The 20,338-nt window shown below is 44.1% G+C and overlaps 1 protein-coding gene across 9 annotated transcripts; it reads right to left on the bottom strand.

Moving 5' to 3' along the window:
- Positions 1-366: 366 nt before the first annotated feature.
- On the bottom strand, positions 367-19,151 carry Letm2 (leucine zipper and EF-hand containing transmembrane protein 2). 9 transcript variants are annotated; one of them, XM_038327257.1, is made up of 11 exons: positions 19,082-19,151; positions 17,897-18,289; positions 15,332-15,767; positions 14,115-14,258; positions 9,283-9,420; positions 8,603-8,803; positions 7,064-7,183; positions 3,380-3,493; positions 2,058-2,150; positions 1,478-1,552; positions 367-690 (listed from the first exon to the last, which is right to left on the bottom strand). In XM_038327257.1, the coding sequence occupies exons 2-11, from the start codon at positions 17,941-17,943 to the stop codon at positions 370-372; spliced, it is 1,689 nt and encodes a 562-aa protein (XP_038183185.1). In that variant the 5' UTR covers positions 17,944-18,289; positions 19,082-19,151; the 3' UTR covers positions 367-369. The 9 variants fall into 9 exon arrangements, 8 of the variants coding, with proteins under 8 accessions (XP_038183185.1, XP_038183184.1, XP_038183183.1 ...); XM_038327256.1 differs by lacking the exon at positions 19,082-19,151 and adding an exon at positions 18,694-19,075; XM_038327255.1 differs by lacking the exon at positions 19,082-19,151 and having other exon boundaries at positions 17,897-19,075.
- Between the last annotated feature and the right edge of the window lie 1,187 nt (positions 19,152-20,338).

Raw genomic sequence — 20,338 nt, 5'->3', positions numbered from 1 at the left:
TTTATGTGCATGAGTGTTTTGCTTGTATATGTATGTATGTGCATCACATGCATGACTGGTGCCTGTGGAATTCAGAAGAGGGCGCTGGATCCTGTGGAACTGGAGTTAGAAATGAACGTAAACCATCAATAAGAGGTATCCAAGTTTCCTCTTAAAAGGCCTGAACCAACTGGGCTGTAATCCAGTTACTTGGGAAATGGGGGTGGGGAGCTTAAAATTCAAGGCTGGCCTGGGCAATTTCGACCTTACCTCAAAATCTAAAAAGGAAAAGGGCAGGATACAGTCCAGTGAGTGGTTACCTAGAAACCACAGAGCCCTGAGTTACTCCCTAGCACTGCCCCCTCCAAGTGCACACAAACAGGAAGCCATTCAAAAACATGTGGGAGTGGGTTTTATGCAAAGTCTGGTAGGATGACAATTATATAACAGAAATAGCTTCTCTAAATGGCCTGTGTCACTGCTCACACATCTGGAATGGTCACGGGGCCTCCAACGACTTAATGGCTGATCCTTTATCTCACGCCAGACAGGCTTAGCTAGAATTCCTTCACGGATGTCACTGCTGAGGGAACAGTGGCTGGAGAGAGTGAGTCCCAGCTCCAAGGGGTCCTTAGGCTCCTTTTGAATCAGCCTTGCTGTTCTGTGAGGTCTTCTGGGCTTTGGCTTGGAGGATCTAGGTACAAAACAGGACTTTAACCACCGTAAATTCATCAGTATTCCATCCGCTTTCACCTGCTTAACCAAACTAATGGCCACAAACCAGGCTCAGTGAGCGGATCATGCCTACAATCCCTGCCTCAAGGCGGGCAAGGTAGGAGGAGAACTGACCCGAATTCCAGGAAAGCCTGAACTCTAGAGTGAGATCCCTTCACCCACCCCCTTCCCCAGAGAACCGCAATTAGACAGTGGCCACAAAGTCACGTGTCGGTTGCTTTGGTAATAAAGGTGAAGACACACAGCATGGGTCTTGGGACCCAGCTGCAGGTCACAGTCTCCCCTCCACTGGCGCAGTTCACTTGCGTCATGCTTTCAGCCCTTCCCCCAAACGGGAGACGTGGGCGCATAAATTTCTTACTTACATGCATTTGTTGAAACTTTAATTGCTTTCTTGCTAGTATTTCCTGACATCAGAAGCCTGTGGCAACTCTATGACATGTGATGACTGTTTTATTTAGCACATTAAAAAACAAAAAACAAAAAAAGGGTCTGCCTATATTGTAATTAGCTTCTAGACTTCACGTGCTTAGGTCTTGCTCCACCGTTGCATTGGTGGGGGTTGTTTGTTTGGTTGGGTTTTTTTTCCTCTCCTTTTGGACAACTAAGGTAAAAAGGTAGCAATTATGAGATGACTAGAGTCCAGCCTACAGCTTCCTGTTTGGATGACTGGAAGAACATGCGATGTTTTATGGTACTTATGGTTCTGGAGTCTCCGTGTTCTTACAGATAACTAGGGGAGAGGTTTCTCTGGATTACTTACTGCTTCTTTGGAAATGGCTGCTGCTGCTGTTATGTGTGGGGATGCTTCTGGGGGCAGTTGCACAAATTCTTCATCCTTAACCATCAGAAATGAGAGTTCAGTGGTTTAATACAGCACACACGAGCATCCATCATGAATACTGGGAACTCTTAACTACTTTATATTATGTAGCTTTTAAAAGGCAAAAAATCTAAAATTTATATGTAATTAAAATGTTGATTTAAAAAAGCACTTTTGGCAGTGCTGGGGAAGGGGGTCATGGTTTCATGTTTTCCACAAGCCTTTGCCAATGAACTCCACGCCTAGTCCCATAGGAATTATTTTTAGAAACAGATTAAACAGCATAATAGATGTTCTTTATTACCAAGTAGTACTGTATTGAATATGATGGTTTCTGTTTCATTAGGAGGATTAAAAGCGCAGAGAATTGGCTGGGTGGGCATGTCTGTCATCTCAGCCCCTGTGAGGCTGAAGCAAAGGATCAGGAGTCTGACTCAGTTAGATCTTGTTTGGAGGAAAAGAAAATTAACATTGAAAAAATTGTTTTTCAGCTTAATCAAGTAGAAAGAAAGTAGCTAACCTTAGTTCCCTTTAGCTGAGGCGCAGGATCTACAACATTCTCTTGTGACTCAGGGGAAGTAGTTGACGTCACGACAAGGTTTGACTTCAGGGCCTGGGGAAACATTACGTCAGTGTAAACTCTCCTGCCCAGAAGCTCTTCTAAAGCAATACGTACCTTGAAGCCATTTGCCTTCCTCTGTGTTGAGTGTGCGTGCGTGCATGTGTGTGTGTGTGTGTGTGTGTGTGTGTATGCGTGTGCGTGCACATACGTGAGTGTGTCAGAGACAGAGGCAGACAGGGTCTCACTGTGTAGATCTAGTTGACTTAGAACTCCCCCTGCTGTGATTAAAGGTGTGTGACTGACTACAGCTTTCTCTATTTTGTTGTTTTGAGATGCATCTTGCTGTGACGATTAACTTGGAACTTGCTATATAGACCAGGCTGGTCTTGAACTCAGAGATTCCTCTGCCTTTGCCTCCCAAGTGCTGGGATTAAAGGCATGCGCTACCATGCCTGGTAGACTAAGCCTTTTTCTTTTTTTTCTTTTTTTTTTTTTTTCAGTTTAAGCTCATTTCCCTTTACTAGACTGAGCCTTTCTTGAGTTACATGGAATATATTCCTGCAACAGTAAGTTAGTATTTGAATTTTGAGCATCCTATACACAAAACTTGCACACTATTTAGATTCTAGGACTTAAAATACTTAGGTCTAGGCCAGCCAGGGCTACATAATGAGACCCTGTCTTTAAAAAAAAAAGTAAGCCGGGCGGTGGTGGTGCACGCCTTTAGTCCCAGCACTCGGGAGGCAAAGGCAGGCAGATCTCTGTGAGTTTGAGGTCAGTCTGGTCTACAAGAACTAGTTCCAGGACAGGCTCCAAAGCTACAGAGAAATCCTGTCTCAAAAAACAGAAAAACAAAACAAACAAACAAACAAAAAAAGTAGTGGTGGTGTAGGCCTTTAATTCCAGTGAGACAGAGGCGAGTAGAGATCTCTGAGTTCAAGGACCAGGGCTACACAGAGAAACCCTGTCTCAAAAAAGCAAAACAAATGAGAAAACTACAAGTAAAAAAAAAAAAAAAAAAGAATGACTAATGAGCTGAATGAACAGAGACGAAAAGTTACCATTCTAAACTCTTATTGACTTGAAAATTTATAATTTTCAAATTGACAAATGAAATAAATAGGAAAGAAAAGGAACCATTAGTTTAAAAGGAGAAGAATACAGGGTTGTTAGTGAAGGATACTAGATGTTCCTAAAGTCCTGCCTGCTCTGACTTGAGGACACTGGTCTCCGGAGAGGCCTGTGGGATAGCAATCCAGGTTCAGCCTGAGTTCACTGACCTCTATATCTGGTGGCAGTTCAATAGGCTTTGGCTTCACATCTATTAGGTAGAAGGTGCGTGACAGGAGCAAAAGAGAAGGGGGGACGTTCTCCTTCAGGTGGAGGTCCAGCCACTAGAGAATGGACAATAACAAGACACAGAGTCAGAGACTGTTGTAGCCAAAAGGACCTGTGGTCATCTGCTTCCCTCACTGGACCTCTTCCAAAGCACATTGGTAATGGCTCAAGGATGAAAACACCAGCCTCCTGGCTTCTGCCCCTGGGCAACTACCTAGCAACTGCTGGTCACTTAAACTCTCCAGCCAATTCCCAATCTAAATCGCTACAGATCTTCTCTAAGGAAAAAGATGATATCAAAGAATACATCAGAAGCCAGGGAATCCTGTAATCCAGACTTGGGAGGCTGAGGCCGGAAGCTGAGTTCAAGGCCAGCCTGAGTTACCTGGTAAGAGCCTATCTCAAAGTAATTACCTGTTAACCAAAGAAATCAACATTAGAAAGAAGGTTTTAAAGCATCAAATTGGTCAAGTTTTTTGTTTGCTGTTGTTCTTTATTTTTGCTATGCAGCCTAGGCCTCTCACTTGGAATCCTCTTGTCACAAGACTCCTAAGTGCTGGGGTTACAGACATGGGCCACTGGGGCACAACTGTTTTGTAGAATCACCACACAACAGTGACACACTGTTTTGTACTTTGCTTTTGTGTGTGTGAGTGTGTGTATGAGATGTATAAGTGTGGGTCCAAGTGTGAAGGTCAGAGGACAACTTTTGGAAGGGATTTTGTCCTTCTGCTGTTGGTGCTGGAACCTGAACTCAGGTGTCAACTTCTGCCAGATGAGCGTTCTTGTCAGCCTTTTCCATCCTTTGCTTCTTATCCCCACTGAAATACCTTAGGAAATACCTTGATTCATGTCAGTTGATGCAGTAATGCCCCCTGAAATACTTGGACAGGTTTCCATTGTATGTAAATGTCATATTTTACTTGATAATCCTACTTGATAATTAAAATGGTACTGCAAGGATGATGGTAGTAAATGCCTTTAATCCCAGCACTCAGGAAGTAGAGGCAGGTAGATCTCTGAGCTCAAGGGCAACCTGGTCTACATAGTTCTAGACTAGCCACTGTTACATAGTGAGATCCTGTCTCTAAACAAACAGAACAAAATAGAGTGTGCACTGCTCCTGCAGAGCGTGCAGTGCTCCCGCAGAGTGTGCACTGCTCCTGCAGAGCGCGCACTGCTCCTGCAGAGAACCTAGGTTCAGTCCCCAGCACCCACACCAGGTGGCTCACAGCTGTCTCTAACTGCATGCAGCTCCAGGAGATCATCAGATGCTTCTGGTCTCCATGTGTCTGTTCTCAGGACAGGGTCTCCTGCCCTCTACAGCTCAGGCTGGCCTTGAACTCTTGGTGATCCCCATACTTCAGCTTCTTGAGTGCTAGCATTACAGGTATCACCTACCAAGCTAGGCAGTGTATGTGTTTTTAAATTTTGAAAGATGATGCAGTTTGTCTCCATGGAGTTTTTAATTTTCCACTAGCAATGCAGAAGTGCCCTTCTATCCAAGGTCTAACAGTCTGGACTTCACTGGTGTGACCTGACTGTGTCTTTGTTACAAGATCGTTCACCTGTTTATTATCTTAAATATCTTTTGTTTTCTTGAGACAAGGTCTTACTCTGAAACTCAGGCTGTCCTAAAACTTACTGCACAGCCCAAGCTTGTCTCAACTGATGGCACTCCTTCTGCCTCAGCCTCGGTGCGCTGGGATCACCCTCTACAAATGTTCATTTTCCAGCTATAGCTAGTGTAATGTGTAAGAGGAGAATAGCTACCTGACATGCTTTCCACGGGAAACATGTCTCCAACACTGGCTCCTGTCCTCAAATAATCTTCACGTCATGGTGGTTTTTACACTGGTAACACTGAGGACCCCACAGGAGCTGTTCCTTGGTGTTCAAGTGTGTTGCTGCTGTCAGAACCCAAGTGTCCTCTCTGATGGGTGGTACAGACATCTACTACCAAAACCAACACTATGTACTGATTTGGAGCACAAGAGGAAGAAGCAGTCCAAGTGGGCTCCTGGACAAGGTCTGGACCCTGCACAGGCTGACAATGATGGCCCTTTGTAGGGGAATTTCTGACAAGAAATTTGGTGGAGAGCCGGGCGGTGGTGGCGCATGCCTTTAATCCCAGCACTCAGGAGGCAGAGGCAGGCTGATCTCTGTGAGTTCGAGACCAGCCTGGTCTACAAGAGCTAGCTCCAGGACAGGCTCTAAAGCTGCAGAGAAACCCTGTCTCGAAAAACCAAAAAAAAGAAAAGAAATTTGGTGGAGGCAAATTCCAAGTAGCCCAACATCTCCCAGATATACATCAGTCTAGACCAGTGGTTCTCAACCTGTGGGTCATGACGCCCTTGGGGATTGAAATAACTCTTTCACAGGGGTCACCCAAGGCTATGGGAAGACACATATCTACATTAAAATTCACAACAATAGCAAAATTAGTTATGAAGCAGCAACCAAAGAATGTTATATTGAGGCACGGGCGGAGCTCACTACAACCGGAGGAACTGTAGCAGCCTTAGAAAGGTTGAGAACCACTGGTCTAGATGCTCTATGAAGGGTTTTTACAGATGGAATTGCGGTCCCAAGTCAGTCTACTCTGAGATAAGATCCGGGGGGCGGGGGGGAGGCTTAGCCTAATCACTAGACCTGGAGGCCCAAAATGAATGCAAGATTTGAAGCATGAGTGGGTCCGACACATGGCAGGTTTTGCCGATGGAAGAGGGGACCAAGAGGTAAATGCTACAGGTGGCCTCTTGCAGCCAAGAGTAGGTGGGCTGGCAGCCAGAGAGGAAACAAGAACTTCTTCCTGCCTACAGCTGCAGGGAGCATGGCTCAGCCAACAAACTGAAGGCATGTGGGAATGAATTATTCCCCAGAGACTCCAGAAGGTAATATAGCCTGCATGTGTGACCCTTAGGTTGCTCTGTGATCATTTCTAACCATGGAGTTTGTCACAGCATTATAGCAAACTGTGTAGTTCCCTGTCCCTGTCCAAGGGGAAAACAAACCAACCTCTTTAGGGCATGTTTAACTGCTCTGTGACATAAAGCCAGTAAGGTATGGTGGCTTAACTGTTTGGACCTGAAATGGGTCTCTAAGTTCCATGTGCTCAAAGCCTGCTCACCAGACTATGGTGCTGCTTTTAGGGGGTGAGGCCTCACGGGAAGACGTTAGAGCTCTGAAGGGAACTGGGGGACCTTGTCTCCTTTTCCTTTGCCTTTTTTTCAAAAAACCAAACAACAATAACAAAACAGGGTCTCATTTCATAGCCCTGGCTGTCCTGGAACTCACTATGTGGGCCAGACAGGCCTCTAACTCACAGAGACCTGCCTGCTGCTGTCTACCAAGTGCTGGGATTAGAAGCGTGCTCGTCTTTCTCTGCTTCTTGACCACTGTAAAATGAACAGGGAGACTCTGCTGTGCAGTTTTGTAAGGTAAACCATGCTGGCAAAGAACCAGAGAAATGGGACCAAGCAACTGGGACTGAAAGCTTGGAAGCCGGGAGCCAACACAAATCTTGTGCCTTCGGATGCATGTTGTCAAGGCAACGGACCGCTGGCTAATCCAGCCTGCAAAGCAGAAATCAGCATGTGAAGTGGGGAGGGCTGCATGCTGCTTGCCTCTGTGAGTTGCTGCCGCAGTTGCTCCTCCGTGAGGCCCAGTGATCGCATTCCTCGGGCCCGGCAGGCCGACTGGAGCTCTGACACACTCAGAGCCTTCACCCCTTCTGTGGCGATTATCTGCAAGACGTGGAAGAACAATGTTAGATCTTTGGCTTTCAATTTTACTCAATGCCTATATTTCAGAAAAATTGACAGAAGCCCCAAATCTGATGCTTTGGCCCTTTGCCCCCAACACTGACTGCTGCAGATCAGGAAGGTAGCAAGTGAGAGGCAAGGATAGTGCTGATGGGCAGCAATGAAGATAGTTATATATCCGCCCCCAACATTTTATCAGTAGAGTACTTCCTGTCTTGGTTTGGATTTTGCCTAGTTGTAACATCTACTTTTCCTCTTTTTTTTCCTTTTTAAAGATTTATTTATTATGTATACAGTATTCTGTCTGTATGTCTGCCTACAGGCCAGAAGAGGGCACCAGATCTTATTACAGCTGGTTGTGAGCTACCAGGTGGTTGCTGGGAATTGAAGGGCAGCCCTTGCCTGCTCCAGCCATTTTTTTTTTTTTTTTGGCTTTTCGAGACAAGGTTTCTCGGTGTAGCCCTTGGCTGTCCTGGGAACCCATTCTGTAGACCAGGCTGGCCTCAAACTCACAGAAATCCGCCTGCCTCTGCCTCCTGAGTGCTGGGATTAAAGGTGTGCACCACCACTGCCCAGTTCTATTCTGCCCTGAAAAGCTTTTACACGCCATTTGCCACGAGTCTCGGTGCTGTCTCCCTGTCACCAACCCAGGATGACCTGAGTCCTCTGGCCCACAAGACTGATAAGTAACAATTTCCACATGTGACCCAAAACTACAGTTCTTCTGGGACCAGTACTGTTTACACCAGAGTTCTGAAAGCAACACCCAAAGTCTAATAGGGCAACGTGCTCGTGTCTTCTCTGTTTTGGGAAACCTGCTCCTAGCAGACTAATACAGCAGCTGATTTTGATTCAACAAACATTCTTTCCACGTTTTAAAGGAGCCTAATTAGGAGTTATACCCCAAATAGTGCCTCCTGCAAGCTGGCTTGCCTTCGTTTTCCTCCTACCATTGTGCTCTGACACCTTGTTGTTTTAACCAGACTAACTCACCCAGCAGAATATTAACTTTGGCACCAGTTCCTGTTCAGGAGAATAGAGGGGTGTGTGTGTGTGTGTGTGTGTGTGTGTGTGTGTGTGTGTGTGTGTGTGTGTGTGGGCAGAATGCTGCCAAGAAACCAGAGCTGATATTTCCTTCCCAGCGGGTGCTAACTACTTTAGATTAGTCCCAGCTAATACATCCATACTGGCTGCCTACAACAGCCTTTTCAGGAAGACAGATCCTGATACAATAAACAAATACTGAAATGAGTAGTGAAACTGGAACTTGTCATAACGATGGCTTTTTATAACATTCATTTTGCCAGAATGCCTCTATGACAGACCCAACAGAAAACAGCGCACTTCACAAAGGTCCCTCAGAGGCCTCCCGACCCCCATTTGCTGTGCTTAGGCTCTTACTTCGTCATCTGCTTTTATAGACTTCAGTGTCATCAGGAGCTGGAAGCGGAGCAAATTGTTCGTTCCAAAGGCCTGCAGCTCCAGCAGCTTGCACAGGGCAACCAGCTGGGGGCGATCCAAGTGTTCCAGGGCTAACTGATCCTCGAAGAGTTTAGAGAAGCGAACTATCTCCTTAGTGCTGGGCTTGTGGCCTGTCTGGACCTGCGCAATGGGACAAAGGCCAATTAAAAGGTGTTTCCTATTTTACATAAACCTCCTATTAGACTATTTGAGGGAGATGGCAAAGCAGTTAGGGTTCATTGGGAATTAAAAAAAAAAAAGTCTAGTGGGGAACTGTAGCTCAGTGGGAACTGGGCACCTGCTGTGCATGCATGCCAGGTTCAATGCCTAGTCTAACCCCACCCCCTCAACAAAGCTCTTTTTAGAATCAAACTCAGTGACTAGAAAAACCTTGAGTATTTCTAAAGTTTATACTGATCTTTCTTTCCATGATGATCACTTTAAGGTGGTCTTTGCTGCTGTTGTTTTTGCAAACTACTCTAAGTGTTTAAAATGTTGTCTATTTATAATTTAGATATGTGGCATTCCAAAGACTCTGAACACTCTCGATGATCCATGATGACACGCTTCTTCTGTAACTCCAGCCCAGAAGTCGCTGGCCTAGTGCGAGCCCCTGACACCTGTTTTACATAGGAGAAAAGCTGGGAAGAGGCATCTCCCAGTTTGGCTCGGTTTCTCTTCGCCATTTCTGTCATTGTCTCTTGAAGGAATTTTGCTATTTCCAATTTTGCGGCCATCTTCTTTTTTTGTTTTTCTTCCTTAAGAGAAGAGGAAAAAGTTAATCACAAGTGCAGGTTGGCAGTGATAAGAGAAATAACTCCCTCCCTGCTACTGGGCACCCCCACCACACATGTCACAGTAACACTATTACCAGGCCCGGTTAAGTTTGTAAGAACCCAACCACTGTAAAGGGGCTTCCACCTAACCTGTCTCCTTAATCTTGCATTTAATTCTCATTAATACAATGACAATAAGCCCCAATGAAAGACTCTCTTATTAGATAAGTCACTACCTCCTAACTTCATCTAGGCTGCTGCTTAAGCCAAACTCTGGTAGATAGCTCCAGATTTTGCTCTACAAGGAAACTAACTCAATGCTAATCATCTTTACAGTTTAAATAGAAATTATGAAATTATAATACAGTGCACTGTGTGCTGTAATAGATTTGAAAAAAGCACTATACAGAAGAGAATTAAATATGCATTCTTTTTGTTGTTGTTGTTTGTTTTGTTTTGTTTGAGACATAGATCCCTGACTGTCCCAGAACTCACTATGTAGACCAGGCTGGACTCAAACACATAAAAATCCACCTGCCTCTGCTACCTGAGTGCTGAAATTAAAGGTGTGCACCACCATGCCTGATTTAACGTACATTTTTAAAAAGATTTATTTATTTATTATGTATACAGTGTTCTGCCTGTATGTCTGCCTGCAGGCCAGACCTCATTACAGATGGTTGTGAGCCACAATATGGTTGCTGGAAATTGAACTCAGGACCTCTGGAAGAGCAGCCAGTGCTCGTTATCCTCTGAGCCACCTCTCCAGCTCCTTAATGAACATTCTTAAGACACTGTTGGCTAGTAGTTGCAAATCCTCATTCGTCATCAGAAATACAGTGGTTATTTTTGAAATAACCATGGTCAAAATGCTGGGCACAGGGGAGACAGAAGCAGATATAGTTAAAGTCACTTATTCAACAACATTATCATTAGAATGCTGTGGGTTGTTTCTAGATCCTGATTATTTTAAATGTAAGTAAATTAAGGCCTGCAATTCTCGCAGCTTGCAAAGGGCATCCAGCTAGAGTTTAAGTAAATTAAACCATTTTCAGGCAGTTAAATATTATAGTTTGATTTTCCACTTTAATCTCAAATTAAAGTCTAGGGGTATAGCTCAGTGGTGGAATGCTTGCCAAGCATGCACGAGGTCCTGAAGTCTATGCCTAATATCACTAAAAGAAAACAATAAAGGAGCCAAATGTGGTGACGCACACCTTTAATCTCAGCACTCAGGAGCCAGAGGCAGGCGGATCTCTGTGAGTTTGAGGTCAGTTTGTTCTATATAAGGAGTTCCAGGCCAGCCAGGGCTGCATGGAGATGACCCTGTCTCAAACAAACAAAACAAAACAAAACACAAGCACAAAAAATCTAACTTTATCTCAGATTTATCTTCCAGTCTCTATTCTGATTGTCAGCCTCATGATTTCAGTTCTGCTTATTTCCTTCTCCCGGCTCTGACCCGTTCAGTCCTTCTGTCAGCAAAATTACTTTCCTAAAATGCAGATCTAATCATGTTGCCCATTGCTACTTCAAGTTTTAGCTTCTCTTCACCACAGTCAAAGGCAAAGTTCAAATTCCTGAGCATGGGCAATGCTTTCCAGCCTGACATTCCTTTTGTCTGTCTCCTGCTACTGAATCCTTGTCCAGTCTTCTCCCAGACTTACAGATCGCCGTAAACTTTCACCCTTTCTCTGAACCTCAGCTACAAAATTCCTTCCATGAAACATTTTCTTGTTCTTTACACAGCATTTTTCAGTCTTACGGATGGACAGATTTCTTGTCCCTAGGAGCACTTTATGACACTGTCTAGTAGAGACACAGTGGTGGGGTGGGGGGAACAGACGGACGGACAGACGGACTTCTTTTCTAGCCCAACCCCTTTGCAGTGACTAAGACACTTTCCCTAGTTTACATCTCACAAGTACTGAGGATAAACCACAACTAGGCTCCTTAAATAAATAACAGTAGATGTTTATCTTCTTTATTATTTAAAATAAACTTTTAAAAATATTATTATTTTATGGTTATTTTGCCTGCCTGCATGCATGTCGGTCCACAGAGGCAGAAGGCATTGGATCCCCTGGAACTGGAGTTACGGATGGTTGTGAGCCACCATGTGGGTGCTGGGAACTGAACCTGGGCCTCTGGAAGAGCAGCCAGTGCTCTTAAACTCTGAGCTACCTCTTCAGCTCCTTTATTATTTTTTGGAACTCAATATGTAAATCAGGTTGACACTGAACTAACATCTCCTTCCCTTCCTTTCTTTCTCCATCTCTCTCTCCTTTCTCTCTCTCTCTTTCTAGCAATTAAAATAAAACAGAGAGGCTGAGTGTAATGATGCACACCTTTAATCCCAGCACTTGGGAGGCAGAGGCAGGAGGATCTCTGTGAATTTACAGGACAGCCTTGGTCTACAGAGTGAGTTCCAGGACAGTCAGAGCTACATAGTGAGACCCTGTCTCAAAAATACCCAAAACAAACAAAGTAATAAAATACAGTAGAGATAGAACATTCAATAAACAGTAATAGGAAAATTAGATATTTACATATAAAATCCTGATGCTGATATTACAAACTTTCATTAAAAAAAACTGGATTGTACAAGCAAAGACAACATACAAAACTATAAAAATCCTAGAAAAAGGTAGTAGAAAAGTTTAACTTGGGGCTGATGAAATGGCTCAGGAGTTAAAAGCACTGATTTCCAGAGGACCCGGGTTCAGTTCCTAGCACCTACATTACCCTCTGTAACACCAGTTCCAAGAGGTCCAATGCCCTCTTCTGGCCTCCTCAGGTACCACCAGTCAAACATGTGATGCACAGACCAAACACCTATACACATACAATCTAAGTGACCTTGAGTTTGTGAACCAGCTTCCAGCTGCAGCTCCAAAAGCATGGCCATTTAGAGTGTTTATGAAAAGATGAACCACATTTCTCTATCTCTGGTAAAGACCTGGAATCCATTCACAGCAATGTAAAGAAAAAAAAATGCTAGCACCACTTCCAAGAATGGGGCGCGGGGGGGGGGGGGGGTGGGGGCGGGTAGGGGTTTGCAGGGGAATAAGGCATGGACTAGGAGAAAATATTTACAAAATATATATTTGATAAAGGACTTGTATATAAATACACAGAGAACTCAAAACAATAGAAACAAAATACCCAATTACAAAGTGGGCAGAAAGGAGCTTTGGAGATGGCTCAGTGGGTAAAGTGCTTGCTCACTCAGGCATGGGGACCAGAGTTCCACCTGCTTGTAGTCCTGCTCTATGGGACACAGGAGCAAACTGGTCAGCTACACTAGCCAAATCAGTGAGCTGTGGGCTCTAAAGTGAGAAACCCTGACTCAATATACAAAGTCTCAGAGCTGATTATCTATGTATCTATCTATCTGTCTGTCTGTCTATCTGAGCTATAGATATCAGAACTCTACATAAGGTGGGCATGCTTGCATAAACAAATGCCTATCCACACCACACACACACACACACACACACACCAATGGTGAGCAAAATAAACATACATTCCCTCAGCCAGGTGGTGGTGGAGCATGCCTTCAATCCCAGCATTCAGGGAGGCAGAGACAGGTGGATCTCTGTGAGTTCGAGGAGACTGGCCTAAGATACACAGAGAAACCCTGTCTCGAAAAGCCAAACCAAGCCAAACAAAACAAAAGAAAAAAAAAACATACATCCCCTCAAAGAAGTTTTAGCAACGCCAAAGCAGCTATTCTCTACACACTTTTAGAATGGTTAATATCCAAAGTACAGTGTCAATGCTGGGGAAGACAGGAAACGGCATGCTTGGGTGGAATGCAGAATGCATTGCTGCTCTGGAAAACCGTTCAGCAAATTTTTACAATGCTAGATACAGTGTTACTGTGTGCAATCACTCTTGCTCGAGTTTTTTTTTTTTTTTTTAAAAAAAAAACCCTGAACACAAATATTCATAGCATTTTTACTTATACCTGCCCAAATTAGAACCAATCAATTTCCAAAAGATAAATGGATTTAAAAAACACTTGTACACTCATAAATAGAATTAAAATTTCTTCATAGAACTTCAGTACTAATTTTTTATGCACTGGATTTCCAAATATGGAGTTATAGGAAATTGTGAGCGGCTACATGGTGCTGAGAACTGAAACAGGTTCCTCTGCCAAGAGCAGAAAGTGCTCTTAACCACTGAGCCATCTCTAGTCCCTTGTGCATGAACTGTAAATGCATACTGCTAAGTGGAAGAATCCAGTCTGGAAAGGCTGCACAGTGTGTGATTCAAATTACGTGGCATTCTGGAAAAGGCAAAACTACAGAGTGAAAACATCTGCAGCTGCCAGACTCAGAGAAACACAGTAGGTACAAACAGGTAGGGGACTCTGTGAGTTTCAGAATGGCGAGACTACTCCTCACGACACGGAGCTGACAGACTGCATACCACAACACGTGAGCCCCAGTGTCAAGCATGGGCTTTCGTTAATAACAGCGTATGATGTACTAACATCAGCTCCTCAGTTATAACGTGCGCCACACCGACTCAACCCACGGGAAACAGGTGGGGTATGCGTAGTCCATGGCAAGTCTGCACTTTCTGCCCATTTTCCTGGAAACCTACAAAACTGCTCTAAAAACTAAAGTCTATTCATTTTTTAAAAAAGGTTTTAAAATCCTGTATACCTTTTTGGATTCACTTTCAAAAGTTGATGGCAACATGTCTGGAAAGAGCTTCAGAAACACTGGTATCAAGAATTCCATAAAAGGTACAATTATGAACACCATAAATGGAACCAAGCGGAAGACATCAGCGCAAGTTCTCAAAAGCTAAAGAGACAAATGCATGAGCGATATTATACATCCAGGACATGCCCAAACCAAGCAAGAACATCCAGCAAGAATTGTAAATGCATACTGCTAAGTGGAAGAATCCAGTCGGGAAAGGCTGCACAGTGTATTCAAAGCGCGTAAAAAAGTAAGGTTTTCTACAGCTGGAAAGGTCAAGTCTTTCCTTCAATGAAGCTCTGAAGTAGCATTTATGGGCCACCCTCGGAGAAAGCTATGACAATCAATATGCATTAGTGGCATCTCTTAAGGGTCCACATTTTAATAACACAGTATTAGTTAAAATTAATTTTTCCTTCTTGAGAGGAGGGGTTTACTATGCTGCTCAGGCCGATCTTAGACTCCTGAACTCAACTGATCCTCCCCTCAGTGTTCTCAGTACCCAAGATTAATAGTATGTTCCAGTGCACTTGGCTTTAAAATTATGCATATATATATATGGCTTATATTTCTAATATACAAAAATTTCAAGCCTCTCAAATCCTTGAAGAGTTAAAAAAAAACACACAGAATTAGCTGGAGAGACGGCTCAGAAGGTAAGAGCACTTGCTGTTCCTCCAGAGGACACGAGTTTGGTTCCCAGCATCCACGGCAGGTGGCTCATCATTGCTCCAGGGGAGCAGAGGTCTGTGGCTTCTGCAGACACCTGTAGTCGCATGCACATGCCCACAAGCAGACACACACTTGTACACACCTTAAAATAATAAAAATGAATCCGAAAAACCTCGCAACTCTGTAGGCAGATATTCCAGCCCATGGAAGATAAGGTAAGATGAGAATGAAACACGCTCTCTGGGGCTGGGAGCATCTGCTCAGATGCTCAAGGAGGACCCTGGGGCTAGGAGCGCCTACTCAGATTCTCAAGAGGGAACCCTGGCGTGGCACGAAGCTTTGGTTTCCGGTCAGTAGCTATAATTTCCACCTTAGGGCGGGGAGCACTCTGCATCAAACCCAGGGCCTCGAGTATCATCAGGAAGTTACCTAAGGATTTTTACGGTGACGTTTTACTTCGTTTTAATTTTACATTTTCCATTTCAAATAGGATTCTTGCCTACCCTTCGCCTCTCTCGCCTTGTTAGCGCCTGTCCATGCAGTAGCCTCCAAACTATTCTGGCAGCAACTTTGGTGTCAATCCAAAGTAAGTAGAATCCATTGTAATAATATTTGAGTTCGTGCATGATTTTTTGTCTAAAAGATTGCCTTTCTTCTGCAGTCTCTGTCTTTGCTTCTCTGGGAGGCTGAAGGCTTGCTGGCTTAGGTTTTCCTGGGGTTTGCTCCGGCTGAGGTTTACCAGGGATATTCTGTAGCCAGCACGTTGTGTGTAGTTTTTGTGTGAGTCTAGCTCGTAAAGGGTGGACTTGAGTGCTTGGTAGACTGGGACAGGAGTACTTCCTGCTTCTGTAGGTCGTACGGAAATGAGAATCTGGCAAGTGGAGAAACGCAAGTGATAGGGAATGGGAGCAGGAAGGATAGACATAATGGCTGGGCAATCTGGAAAAGAGAACAGTATTCTTTCAGTGAGATGTATCATTACAAACAAAAAAACAATAAGCCTGTAACCAACTGATGCTTATTTTTTTTGCAAAGTTTTTTTTTTAATTTTTCTTTTATTATGTATACAGTGTTTTGCCTGAGTGTATGCTTGTACACCAGAAGAGGGCACTAGATCTCATTGCAGATGGTTGTGGTTGCTGGGAATTGAACTCAGGACCTCTGGAAGACCAATCAGCGCTCTTAACCTCTGAGCCATCTCTCCAGTCCCCCCAACTGATGCTTATTAATGATTGAAATATAATTGTGTGTGTGTGTGTGTGTGTGTGTGTGTGTGTGTGTGTGTGTACCTGCATGTTCCTGGGCATTAACCTAGGATCTTACATTGTATCATTGAGCTCTAGCCCCTACTCCTCAGCCAGAAATACAACTTTGTTTCTTCTTTTTGTTTGCTTCGTTTTTGTTTTTCGAGACAGGGTTTCTCTGTGTAGCTTTTGAGGCTGTCCTCTACCTTGCTCTGTGGACCAGGCTAGTCCTAAACTCATAGAGATCTGCCTGCCTCTGCCTTCCAAGTACCAGGTTAAAGGTGTGTGTCACTAAGAAGGTAGTGCTAGCAACCAAAAGTAGTTCACCTATGCTAGGCCAAGTGTTCAACCCCTGAGCTGTACCTCAACCAATAGAACTTCTTAAACAGCTGAACTGTGCTCAATTATTAAACATATCCTTAGAAAAATATTAACAGAATGGTAATTTGCTATAGCAAGTTAGAAATTCTGTGACTATTATTTTAAATATCTAAGGGCCAGTGAGATAGTTCAAGGGTGTAAAGGCACTTGCTGTCAAACCCTGGTTAGCTGGAAGAATAGAACTGACTCCTACAAGTTGTCCTGTGATTACCAAAAGGGTGCCAGGGGTATGCTCTCCCCAGGAATTAAATAACAAAAAACTTAAAACATCTTATTTGAAAAAAAAAATATCTATTCAAAAACATATTTCTGCCAGGGATGATGTTTGATAGTACTGTCTCTATCTACTCTCATAAAGCAAACGATTTGACTTTGCTATTAGCTACTTTAGTGATAACAAAGAATGTTTTAATGAAGTAACTTCATAGTCCCTGCGAGGACTAGCCAACTATGTAATATTGCTTTGTCCATGTGTCTGTGGACTTCCTCAAAGTGATGAAACGTAATTTCTTTAAAATCCCTCAGGAGCACTTAAAAGTAGGAATTAGAATTGAACACCCCAACCAATACTGAAGTTAACCCGGAACATAAGATCTTAAAAACAAAACACACCCAAATAAAGCTACAGGCATCTAGCCAGTCATAGAGTGGCAATATCCCTTTAATCCCAGCACTGGGGAGGCAGAAGCAGGCAGATCTCTGTGAGTTCGAGACCACCCTGGTCTACAGAGTGAGTTCTAGGACAGCCAGGAATACAAAGTGAGACCCTGCCTTGCAAAACAACAACAGAAAAAAAAAAAAAAAAAAAAAAGGAAAAAGGAAAAAAAAGAAAGCAATTGACAAAGAGATGGTTGGTTTTGTTTTTGGCTAAAAGATGTCTTTTTCCCATTCTTTAATCAATTGTTTTGAAACATAACAATAAATATACTCTTTAAATGGTCAAAAGGGAAAATACACAATGAATGCAGCACATGGGGAGTTTTCAGTAGTATTCTGAACACATATGTAACTGACAAGAGACAAGAGCCCTGGCCTGAGCTTCTTCATGAGCCGTTTTCCTCCTATAACTGAAGTCCTCATGTAATATTCCATAACAGAAATGCTACTCTAAACTATTTCATCGATTTTCCTTCTATAACACATCTATAGAATTGCTTTAAAGCAGTTTAAATTTAACTATGAGCTCCCTAAGGATGCATTTAAAATTCAGAGAGGTTTTGTGGACTCCGCCAAACCTTTTGCTGATTTCTTTTCTCTTTTTTTGAGACAGGGTCTCATTATATAGTCCTGGCTGGTCTCAAACTCACAGAGATCAGCCTGCCTCTGCCTCCTGAGTGCTGGGATTAAAGGTGTGTGTCACCACATCTGGCCAGAAGCCACACATTATTTCCCAAAGAGATCCATGAATTCATATACATATTTGTGGGAAATTCTGAACCTTACCTTGTCCACAACATAGCTAAGAATGAATTATAACTGTAGAAGGCCATATTTTTTTTTTGTTTTAACTAGCCAACAAAGAGACCTAGGCAAAAGAAGTAAATAATTTAGTATTTTAAAAAGGCGTCAATTAAAAAGCAGAATTTAGTTTTGTTAAACTAATGCAAGTGGAAATCTGAGCATTCAAAGTGCAAAAGTTCCTTCAAGCTCATTTTCAACAGTCACGGTAGTAGCTCTGCATGTGAAAACGGTACATTTGCGATCCCAAAACACAGAAAAGGGTTGGTTCTAAAAAGGTGCTCGCGAAGACGACATGGCCTCCAAAGGCTTTTTTATTTCTGGTCAATAGTGTCTAGTAATCTGCTGCGACGGTTAAAAGGAGAAAGACATCTTTATCTGTAACCAGAAAATACAAGCAGAGAGTAAACAACCTGCATTCATTTTCGGTCCGTTTCCCATACTGTTTGGCCAAGCTACAATCAACCCTAAAGTCTAAAAAGTATTCACCCATGTCATGCGAGGTTACACATCATTAGATATAGGTAACCATTGCACATGGTACCTCTAATGGTTCAAATGCAGATGAAAACGGATCCCATCCAAGTGTTACTGAATCTCGGGATTCAGTACCTGTTACTAAAACCGTTCTCCACCCTGAGCCGCTTTTCAGCTACTGGCAGCAACTCTGCTCTCTCGCAATCGCGCTGAGTGGAGGTTGCCCCTCTAACTCTCCCCCATCCCGACCCCTATCCCATGGAAACCTCAACCCCAAGGCTACCATCGCGAACCCGGCTCTGCACCTCGGAAAACAGCCCCACCGCGGTTAGCGCTCCTCCGGAGGGGGGCCGGGCCCGCTGCGGAGGCTTCCCAGCCCTGGATCGCGGGCTACGGGCCACTCCCAGGCAGTCGGCCCGGCGTTTCGGGGAGCCCCAAGCCCAGCGCTACGAGGATCTCTGCACCCCGCGCTCGCCGCACCGGTGCAAAAGGCGCCCCGGCTCTCGGCCGGCGGCCTCAGAGGATTTGGGGCGGACTGTTGTGGGTTTGGGGATTGCTGGAGTGGGGTTAGGTACACGGAAGGGGCGAATGTCAGCTGGGCGCCAAATCTGACGGGCCGGGTGGGGGGCTGAGGGGTGATGCGGGAGAGAGCGCGAGCTGCCTGCGGGATGATGGGAGGCCCCCAAACCCTACCTTTCCAATCCCTCCCCGCCCCCAAGCTAGAGGGGCCGGAAGCCCAGTCTCCATGGTCCCGCCTCCTGCGCCTCGCCCTGTGACGTCACTCCGAGTGACGCTACGACCATCCAATGAGCTCTCAAATTCCGGGAACGACTCGCGTCCTTCACGGTAGCAGCGTGGAAGGCAGCACGGTCCCCGTGAGGGCCCGTGAAGTGACTTACTTGTAGGTTGGACTTAGTTTAGGGGGTGTCTGTACTATGGGGCCAAAACTGCGTTAGTAACGTCTGATAGTCGACTTGATAACCCATCTCGGAGTCACTAATGACATCGCTTCGATGGTTTTTCCTCCGTCCCTTTGTCCACTCAAACTCTGAAACGGCCTAGAGGTCTCTGGTTGGCAGAGGTGGTTGTGAGGTCCCGGTAGCAGAAGGGACAGCCTTGGGAAGGGAAACATCTCCCTTCTGCAGGGTCGAAGGTTGGAAGGCTGCTGGAATCGTCATATGGAATTTGAATTTCACTAAAGAAATTGGTTTCTTAATGTTGTCGCTTATTACTGGTTTGTGTAGAAATCTCAACATTTAAAATATATTCTAGGACAGGCTATTAAAAAAGCTGCAGAGAAACCCTGTCTCGAAAAACCAAAAAAAAAAAAAAAAAAAAAAAAAAAAAGAAAAAAAAATATATTCTAAAGTAGCTGTTAAATAAGATAAGCATTGCAGGTTTGGGGAGACTTCCTTTTCTGGGGGCGGGGGAACTAAGCCACCTTTGGAAAGTGAATGTTCTGAAAGTTTTCGTGTTCCCATTTGTTCAGCTTTTATTTTTTTCATATTTATTTATTTATTTTTTAGAATCTTATGTAGCAGAGGCCAGTCTGGAACTTAATAGGTAGCAGAAAATGGTCTTGAGCCCCTGACATGTCTGCCTGCCTTCTGAGTGCTTGGATTACAATTGTGCACTACTACGACCGACTTTGGCTTTTAAATTTATTTTTGTTTAATTTTTTTGTTTTTTTGAGACAGGGTTTCTCTGTAGCTTTGAAGCCTGTCCTGGAATTCTGTGGGCAGGCTAGCCTCAAACTCACAGGGATCCGCCTGTCTCTGCCTCCTGAGTGCTGGGGTTAAAGGCATCCACCACTACCACCAGGCTTTAAGGTTTTTGAGACAGGACTTCACTATGTAGTTCTGGCCGAACAGAACATGTGCATATTTACCTCCCGACTGCTTGGATTTAAAGATGTGTACCACTATGCCTGGCTCAAATTTTTCTCAACCT

Source organism: Arvicola amphibius, chromosome 4 (assembly GCF_903992535.2).
Source record: "Arvicola amphibius chromosome 4, mArvAmp1.2, whole genome shotgun sequence".
In the NCBI taxonomy this organism is placed as follows: Eukaryota; Metazoa; Chordata; class Mammalia; order Rodentia; family Cricetidae; genus Arvicola; species Arvicola amphibius.
This window is presented reverse-complemented; position numbering and strand designations above follow the sequence as displayed.